The 9,404-nt window shown below is 56.3% G+C and overlaps 3 protein-coding genes across 3 annotated transcripts in view; 2 read left to right on the top strand and 1 right to left on the bottom strand.

The window, feature by feature from the left end:
- K452DRAFT_286452 (uncharacterized protein) overlaps nt 1-44 on the top strand; it is a 723-nt gene extending 679 nt beyond the window's left edge. Inside the window, exon 2 of the mRNA XM_033540294.1 lies at nt 1-44. The gene's annotated coding sequence lies outside the window, so the exon portion shown is untranslated.
- Nucleotides 45-776: 732 nt separating this feature from the next.
- K452DRAFT_317736 (uncharacterized protein) lies at nt 777-3,579 on the bottom strand (the record flags this gene model as incomplete). Its single annotated transcript, XM_033544096.1, has 2 exons — nt 2,895-3,579; nt 777-2,836 (listed from the first exon to the last, which is right to left on the bottom strand). The coding sequence occupies exons 1-2, from the start codon at nt 3,352-3,354 to the stop codon at nt 777-779; spliced, it is 2,520 nt and encodes an 839-aa protein (XP_033398538.1). The 5' UTR covers nt 3,355-3,579.
- Nucleotides 3,580-5,307: 1,728 nt separating this feature from the next.
- Nucleotides 5,308-5,713, top strand: K452DRAFT_286450 (uncharacterized protein). The gene has a single exon (XM_033540293.1). The coding sequence runs from the start codon at nt 5,456-5,458 to the stop codon at nt 5,693-5,695; it is 240 nt and encodes a 79-aa protein (XP_033398537.1). The 5' UTR covers nt 5,308-5,455; the 3' UTR covers nt 5,696-5,713.
- The last annotated feature ends 3,691 nt before the right edge of the window (nt 5,714-9,404 follow it).

Genomic DNA, 9,404 nt, shown 5'->3' with positions numbered 1-9,404 from the left:
AAAAAAAAAAAAAAAAAAAAAAAAAAAAAAAAAAAAAAAAAAAGCTCAAGAATCCAAAGCATAAAGCACAAAGCACAAAGCCCGGCTTTGCGTCTCGCAGAACAGAAGTTTGCCGCGAAACCCCAAAGCCTTCCTGCACCCCCACCTCCGGTAAAAAAAAAAAAAGGAAAAAAACAAAGAGACAACAACACGCCAGAAAAACTCCGTCTCCTCTAATGCGAACAAATGCAAGAGGAAAGATGAGAGAGATAGAGAGAGGAAAAAAGATGCAAACAATATGCAAGCCCCCGAAACCAATAAAATAAAGAAAAAACCAGGTATTGTAGCTCCCCTGTCCCTTCCCTCCCAGAAAACCCCATCCCCACCTCCCAAACACAACGAAATCGCTTTTGAAACGGGTGACCGACGACCAACCATCCACTTGCTACCCAAAAGTCCCAAAGAACCCCCTCCCTATCCGCCTTTCCTTTGGCGACCCTGGTCGTCAAAAAAATACTTATACATAGCATCATGAGAATGCTCGAAGTGGAGAGCAATGAGACAACTGAAACAAAAACAAAGACTGGAAAACTACAAAGGGAAAACTTGCAGTGGCGGCGTTCAAAAAAGCTAGCGCGCCATGTGAACACTCAAAACAGAAGGAGATGCTTGCGACTGCTTAGGAAAACAAAAACACAAAAGTATTGACAAGAACAAGGAAAAAGGACAGGAACGCAAGTATATACCCATGGTTAGGTGTATACAATGGAATGCGAGGCTGAAGTTGAAGGAGAAGCCTAGACCTTCGGCGGCGTAGGGAAGAGAGAGAGGGTGTAAGGCTTGCTAGGCCTACGTCCAGTCCCAGGCACCATGCTCGACGTGCGCTGGTGTTGCGCCTTAGCCATAGCCTGCGCAGAGTTGAGCATCTTGTGGGCGCCGTCCGAGGAGGCACGCTCATGCTGAGGCGACGCCGGAGGCTTGGCCGACTTCCGCTGGCTCACGGTCGGGGGCGGGCAAGGCTCGTCCTCGGCGTCCGTCTCCTCGTCGGCAAAGAAGGTCTGCTGCTCGGTCGTCGGGTTGGCATCATCCTGCTCATCTCCAAGGTGAGAAATTTCGGCCACCTGGTGCGACAACTGGTCGACCATCATGTCCATAGTGCGGCGGGCCTTGCGGCTGTGGACGAGCTCGGGCACCGAGCCAGTCGAGCATCTCAAAGACTGACGGTTCGGGGAGGTCAAGGAGATCGAGGCAGAACGAAGGCTGCTGTTATAGGAGCTACCCATGCTGTTCCTGGAGGGACCACTGAACGTCGACTCAGCAATGCTCAGCGTGTTTTCCGAGCGGGAGTGAAGCAATGGGTAGTGACGATCCGTCTCCCCGTAGTCGTTCAGAAGATCATCATACATGGTCTCCTTCGACACCTGTTCCTTGAAGTCCTGGGGAACAAGTAAAGAAGGGGTGTAGACAAATCCTTCAGGTTCGGCGGAAGGCGTGTAACCGGAAGTGAGCTTCTTATTGGGGATGGCTGAGTAATTATCAATCGGCGTGTTCAGGCTGTTGGTCGAAGTGGAAACGCCAGACCTGTAGTCAAGGTCTGGGACCGAGGTGGTGCTTGGAGCCATGAGCGAAGATTGGAATGAACCCGGAGGGAACGAGGGCTTCTTGAGCTTCCGAGTCTCCTCGACCTCAAGACCTCTCTCCGTGGGGCTGAACAGATCCTCCTCTTGCTCCTCCATAACCGTAGGGAAGTTGGCAACCATAGGGCTGCGACGCTCCACGGTTCCTTCAGCAGACTTACGATCCCAGTCGAAGTCGCAATCAGCCTCCGCAGCCATCTCATAGCAGTAGTCGATATCGTCTTCCCAGGAATTGGTGTCGAAAGACTTGAAAAACGTCGAGCGTCTCCTGACGGCCTGCGTCCGGCTCAAGGAACGTGCTGCAGAGGCTCCTCCAACGGAGGGTCCAAGCGTAGCAGACTCTAGGGGAGTAGGGACGACCTTGTTGGGCTCGAAAGGTGCGCCAAGTGTCTCGGACATCTGCGATAGGGGACGAGGCTTGTTCGAGCGAGAGTTTGCGAAGGACTTCAACTGCTCGTGGACGCTGGATGGGTCGAGGGAGCGCATGGGCAGACTCTCGTTGGTTTGCGCGGGCTTCTGGGTGGGCGACATATCGGACGAAGGCGAGTAATTGTTGACGTTCCTGTCATAGGACCGGCGTCCAAAGTAACCTTCCTCCTCCTCTGCGATGTGCTCCAAGTCAGTACCGGCCCACGCGGGAGACACGGCGGGAATGGCAGTTTCGTCCGGCGTGGTGACGGCGTGGATCTGGGCTACATCCTCGGAAGACTCGGTGGCACGAGTGTAACCCTGCTGTGCGTCCAATCCCCACAGGCCGGAGCCTCTACGGCCAGCGGCGGCATATGCCTGTGCAATAGGTGTGTCCTCACCCCGTGACATGGCGAGGCGCGAAGACATCCTGGGGGGTACGGTGTTGGTGTTCTGGGACCTAGGGGAACTGGGCGGGATCGGTTGAGAAAAGCTTCCAATAGGTCGTGCAGGGCGGGCACTCGACTTAGGTGAAGGGGATTCGGGGATGGAGTCGGTTGAAGACTGAGGTCCGGCGACAGGGGGAGTACTGGCAGGCGATTCACTTTCAGCCTTGGGCTCAGAAGAGTTCAAATCCTCAGCCTTGATGCCGCGCAACTCCCGATTGGGGACCTGGGACGCCCTGTGCGCCCAGAACTCAGCAACGAGTTCATTGTGGCTGATGTGGTCGTCCGTGGGAAGCTGCTGAGGCGCAGTGTGTGTCAGGTGCTGGAAATCAAAAGGGCCTGAGATGTGGCGCCTCCTGAGGGCAACTGAGACAGAAGTCAGTACACGCGTCGCACCGCCACATGACAATACGTATTAACTCACATTGCTCAGGAGTCTCGAAGTTGCTTTTCTTGCGTTCCCTGCTGAAAATAGAACCTCTTCTTCCACTGTTGGCCTCGTCAATCTCCTCAATACCGGCGGTGGCGGTGAGTTTGCTGCTCTGACGTCTCAATATCTTGCTGCGTTGGAACAAGGCCTTTTGCTTTGACGTAAGAGACTCGGACTGGGCCGACGAGATGTCCTTGGAACCCCGGCGCGCAAACTGGCTTGTCTCGTCATTGGAAGACATCTTGGTGGAAGATCCTGAGCCGCCGGTATTGCTCCGGGAGCGAAGGGTAAACAGTGAGTTCCTCCTGACGTTAAGGTCCTTCGCGAGGCGCTCTGGCGGGGATGGTAGATCCTGATTGGACAAGGAAAGGTCTAGGCTTGAGTCCTCGAGTTGTGCGTCAATGGAAGTTTGTCGTGGTCTGGGAGGAGGGTTGTTCTTGTTAAACAGTTGCATGGTAGAAAGGACGGACGGCTGATCCGGAAGTGGTCTGTCAAAGCTGCGCTGCAGCGGAAGAGATCCCCTGTGAAACGGAAAAGGCCCCGGAGCTTTGAAGTAGTCGCGCAGAGGGTCGCGACTCGGGACGTATGAATCGTGGTATGGCAGTGGGCTGGACGGGGAGTCGCAGGGTCTTGTGGAGTCGGAGCGGAGCTAAGAGCAGCTGGGAAGGAAATTAGTTGGATGGAGCTCTGGGCTGGAGGGCGTGCAGGATCCAGGTCCGTGGGAGGGGCCGTGGACGGGGGCAATTTCGCGGCAAAGCAAAGATAGCAGCAGCAACAATGAGGAAGATAGGCGAGATGCTCAGACAATCACCAGATGCAACGTACCTGCTCCTACCTACTACGTCAGCCGTGGGGGCGGGTTGGACAGTGGTTATGGGCGAGCGAGGGTCGAAACAACAGGGCGGCGGCGGCGGGGGGTGGGATATATGGCTCAGGGCCGAGAGGGGGATAAAAGCAAGGGCTATTGCCTCAGCGAGCATGGCCGAGCACGGGGCCAAAAAGGTATTATGGCGAGCGGCGATTCTCGTGGCACTGCAGATCCGTTACGGGCGACGGGGCTTGGGGGTGCAAGTGGGCTCACAGGGGGGGCGTGAAGACATGCGTCGTCTGACAGGAGCGAGCGAGAGCGCCGTTGCGCTTGCCGCAATTTGCCTTGCAGGGGGAGGAACCGCTCTTACCTCGGGGCGTCGGCGCCGCGACGAAACAGTCGGGGCGGGGTGTAGATCAACCTTTCCCACGCCCGGTTTCACCTTGTGTGCCCCGCGTTCCTCTGGGCCTCTTTACATCCTTCACTACGAGTTTCTTCTTACTCCCACTACTCTCTCTCTTCCTCTCTCTCTTCTTCTCGGCTGCTGCTGCCGTGCGACACGTCCAACCATGGGGCCAGTGCGCTTATCGTTTCAATCGATTCAATGCGTCTCACCATTCGCGCGCCTCTACCTTACAGTAGCATGACCATCGCCCGCGCGAACGAGCAGCAGCAGCAGCAGTGACACGCGCTGCGTGCAACCCTACGGCACCCCGTCCCGTCCCCGTCGACCGTAGCGCCCACGGCGCATGCGCCCACTTGATCTCAGCTGTATTGTAGTCCCGACGCAGGAACAGTCCAACCACGGCTGGCCGCTCATGCGTCCGCCGATTATCGAACCAGCCGCTTTGATTGTCCTACTGCCCGTCATCAGCTGTGGAGCTATTTGTACCCCAGTCGTTATCGACGCTAATCAACTCCGAAGAAGCACGGGTGTCTGGTTCCTGCAGCAAGCCCGCATCATTGTTCAGCCTGTGATGTCAAGGGCCTCGTCTATGCAGGACGCCTCTCGTCGCTGCTGCTGCCACCTGGCAAAGGCTCAAGCGACGACCAAAGCAGCCACGCAGATTTTCACGGGGATCGATTCAGGGCCCCCTCCACTGTTCCTGGCGTCCTGAATACAAGAAGGGCATCGTTCCTGACGATCGCCTTCGCCCATTGGTGGGATGCCTTGGCTGGCGATCTTATCTTTCGAAAAAACATCGCAGCCGGGATCAGATAAACACCGAAGTCGTCCATGGCGTGCCAGCCTGCGGTTTCGCAATGCGAAAAAAACAAAGCCGAACTCCACATCTGATCTCGATGACTTGAAAGAATAACGCTCTGTTCCGCCAACTGCCGGCTGCCGAACTTAGCGACGTGTCCCGTCAACGTCATGGCCCTCCTCTTCGCTTGTTGACAATAACAAAAAAGCAACAAAAAGACCGCTCTGGCCGGCCGTTCGCGCTCTATTTTCATCAGTAGCCCTAACGACGGTGGCTCTTCCATCACTTCCGCCCGTAAAATCACTAAGCACAAAGCTTGAGAGGGCCCGCCAGACCCACATCCAGCAACGGCCACCGAAGGCCAGGGTCTGAGCGCATCAAAGTCCCGAGCGACAGTGCGGCGGAAAGAGTACCCCTCATTAATCCAGATCTGTCACCGGTCAAGATTGTGGGGATGTCGTGGGGCTGGCCGCGCGTGGTGCTGCACGCAATGTCGTGAACACTGTCCTCGTCAATCGCCGTTGGCGAGCGGCATTGCACACATGGCGAGGTGGGCTTCACTCATTCTGAAGAGCTGGGGACTGAGCCTGTCCACTGATCGTTGCTGTCCCTTAATACACCAACGTAGTCCAATATCCGGTTGCGGTTGCCGTGGCTCATGGAGTGGCAATCGCGCTCTGCCCGCGCCAACGCTCCATTGGTCGCATCCTGGCCTCAGTAGCTTCCCGGAGGCCAACCCGCCGTCACCTCACCCGCTCTCAGGCGCGTCGGGGGGAGTATGAGTACGAAGAGAGGTCCCTTCAAGTCCTAGTCCGCCAACCCCCGTCAGCGGAACGGGATTCGAGTGCAGGGACCGGGGAACCGCAACCCCCTACCTCGACGATCAAAAGTCTAGAGCCGAGGTTTTTAGTAGGTGCAAAATGTTTTCCTTTGAACATCGTCACTTTTCATTTTGCTTTTTTTGTTTTTGGAGAGTCCGTAACGGGCTGGACCCTGTGGCCCCGCTTCACAGTACGTATTGTTAGATGCGCTACCCGTATCGACACGCACTTGCAAGCTGCTCTCAGAGACGCGTCTATTTGCTCGTAGGTCAGCGATCAACCAGATGTAGCCCCCTGTTTTAAAAGATCTGCCCGGCCAGGCCCGTTCCACCTAGATCCTTCGGTCTTACCGTCTGCTCGCAAGGCGCTAGATGCCGAAAAGGGCAGGTCTGCTACAAGACCTGTGCCACTCAGCCACCAACACCTTGCAACCCCGACATCTGTAAGTTGGTGCCGGGGCGGTTTTGGGCGAATCCGACTACCCGGTCGACTGCGCCGCACTTTCGTCTTTTTGGGGAAATTGGGCGCCCGCGCACACGGGACGGCGCACCCGACAATGTCTACCACCCCGGCCGGTGTCAAGGTATGGAGTCAATCGACCGACCCCGACGGCCGGACAACCCTTACCGTCATGATCGATGGGCTAGGTCTATTGATTTTTTTGGAGGACTGAGACGAGCCAAACGACGATCTGGTAGCCCACGCGCGTCCACGGAACGCATCTTCGATCGGTCGCGGGCCAAAGCATCCCTGACGATCTCAGCCCTTTCCATAGCACATTTACCCGGCGCAACTGCCTCTTCCAATGAGTGAGCAAACGCGCAGTCATCACAGGGATCGGTCTCGCTAGGCGTTGGGCGCCCGCTCGCAGCGGCTCGCAACGACTCACGTCTACCTCACTGCAGCGCTAACCCGCCTCACTTCACCAGTCGCATCGCCCGCATCACCACCACACTACCGCGCCTATGCAGCTCGGTAATGCAGATCCGGAGACAGTGTGGGAGATGCAGGGCCGGAGAGTTGGGCTGCAGGCGATGAATGTCCGCCTCAGGGTTTTTACTCCGTCGTGCAGGACGGAGAACATGATGACCAGGTGGCCGCATATGCACCGCACCCAGTTGCCGGTGGCCTCGGAGTTCAGGCTGCAGTGTGCGAAAGCTCCGCGAGCGACACTGGCACTGACGGAGTCAGGCTCGTCATTCAGGTTGATGCCTGAAGGCATGAACCTGGCTTTGGTGCGCGCATTCATGGGCCGAGTCGGCGCGCTATTGTAAAAGGGCATGGCTCGCATGACGAGCTGCACCGGCATACGTTGCCCTTTCCTTCTGACTCTCGTGAGCAATGATTAACTGCTGCGCTATAACTGCGCAGGACGGAGCTTTGTCGCATTGCAGCGCAGTACCTAGCTGCAACGTCTTGCTCAAGAGCAACGGTCAGCAGGCCTGCTCGTTGACCGGTGTGGTAATATCGAAGCGCAGCGCAGCGTCAGCTCTTGGCAACGAGCAGATATTTGTCCACTGCAACACCACACTCAAACATCCCAGTCGACGTAGGCAAAGTTTGGCTTCTCAAGCGCGGAAGCTATAGGAAGATCTTTCCCTATTCGGCGACGAAGGAACATTACCCCCACACAGGCCTGACCAAAAAATCTTAAACGCATCACGATGAAGAGCTAGGATATCCACCACTTAGACCCTGAATTCAGACAGAGCGAGTTTCACGTTGCTACAAAAGAGTTGGGCTACTCTCGATTTAGCCAACTAGGCTGCTCTTGCCGTCCTGATTCGACGAGTTTTGGTTGGGCGCGCACCATGTCCATAGCGGCAACCATGCTATTGTGCCTATAACGACCTTAGCATCGCGATACCGGCGCAATGTTGTTCATCACCCGCGGTTGTCGGCTTGAGGCTACCGTGAAGGAACCGGCCCGATAGCCGGCACACGTCTGGGCAACTGCTCCGAAATTGGCAACGAGTCGAAACGTCGTAGCGGCCTCGAGGCCTTGAAGCTAGGCGATTAGGCTTAATCTCAAGATTTGCCCGGCTTTATGCCTGGCGTGCTTCATCTTTTCCACAGCGACGCCACGGCCCTGCGCGCCATGGCTACCTCTTCCTTCCGCCTCTCCTGTTGAAATTAAGAGTATTGAGTCTGGAGGTGGCTGCCGCAAGGCCCGCTCTCCCCTCCTCTCCCAACTGCTTACACGAACCCGTTGCAGATCGATCAGCGTTCCCGCTCGCCATGTGGAGTCTCGCTGCAAGCTAAATCATGCTTTTTGGTTGATGCGCGGAAGTCTTCGTCCAAATGCCGGTTTCAGATCTGGAGTTTCCTGCTTCCAGCCCAACTCGAGCCTATGCGCAGGCCGCCTTGCGCGTTGACAACACCTTGGTCGCAGTTTTTCACGTCAACAAACCCGAGATGAAACTCAATGTCTTTGGGCTCAGCTTCGGAATGCCGGCAAGCCCATGGCACGCTATTGCTAGCAAAGCTGCAGGGCGAGCCTCATAGCGAGAGAGTCAAACACTTGCGTCTTCGTGTGTAGTATTTTTGACTGGCCAGACCTTCACAGAACGAACGCTCGGGCCTGGTCGCCTCGATCCACCATCTCGTCTTCGTCCCGAGCAGCAGAACAGGTCGTGGAAAGCTCCTTGTTTGATACGTTTGCTCCACCACCCAAATCCCTTGCTGTCCCGAGCGCTCGCGGGACAGCCCTGCCGGTTTCAGCTGCTCCACAGTCCACGTGTGACGAGGTTGATGTTCCACGAGCCGGGGTCCCGAAATGCGTGTGTGCGCCAGCGATACCCACAAGCCTACACTTCCGCAGAAGCTTGGTGTATGATGTATGAGGTTTGCTGTCTGAGGTGGTACTAGCCGGCGTCACTATGTCCGTGGCGCAAGAAGAGATTCTGCAGGTGCTCGCTTACGCCAGGTAAGGAGAAGAGCTGGGGACTTTTTTATTTGAATTTGCCGAATTGGACGAGACAGAAACGTGGGCCCTGATGGCACATCATGCTGCAAGTCGACGCGAACGTTGCACACTTCAAGAGTGGCACCCCGCTTTGGCACTGGGCTGAATACATGGTGCGGTCAGGGTCCACACCAAGGAGTTGTCCTTGTGTGCAGCGCATAGCAACATGCACCTTTCGCATGAAGCCAGAGCGCACTGTGGGGGGTTCAGTATCGCAGATTTGCCCCACGAGCGCCCAGCGGTCTCTCACTCGTGTCCGCGTCAGCCATTGGAGAGGCCGGTGTCATGATCCAGACCCTTTTTGATACGGGTCTAGACAATCATCCACGAACACGAGGGGCACTCATATTTCACTGCCCGAAACCAACCCATGCAGCCTGCTGGTGCGCCACTGCACACAAACTCACGTCTCACATGTCCCGGAGGCACATCCCACGTACTACGAAGGACTCAACCAAACGCCAAACAACCAGGAACCCTAGGCATCGTAATCTCATGCAGCCTCAGATCTTAGTTCATCAAATTCCCCTTCACCCCCAGTCGACGCACCAACCTCACCCCTTCCTCTCATAACGCGCGCGTCCAGATACCCAACCCTTATGCTCTCCCTACCGCGCCCAAATCCGACTCTATTCCTCCTCGTCTAGGCCCAGCCCCCATCACCGACCCAACTAACTGTTCGATTACCCAACACGCCGGCACCCG

Source organism: Aplosporella prunicola (assembly GCF_010093885.1).
Source record: "Aplosporella prunicola CBS 121167 unplaced genomic scaffold K452scaffold_10, whole genome shotgun sequence".
In the NCBI taxonomy this organism is placed as follows: Eukaryota; Fungi; Ascomycota; class Dothideomycetes; order Botryosphaeriales; family Aplosporellaceae; genus Aplosporella; species Aplosporella prunicola.
The sequence above is the reverse complement of the archived record's forward strand: the minus strand, read 5'-3'. Positions and strand labels throughout refer to the sequence as shown.

What these genes read in the sequence shown, in the direction of transcription:
- K452DRAFT_286450 (XM_033540293.1), top strand. Translation starts at nt 5,456, where the DNA reads ATGGCGAGGTGGGCTTCACTCATTCTGAAGAGCTGGGGACTGAGCCTG.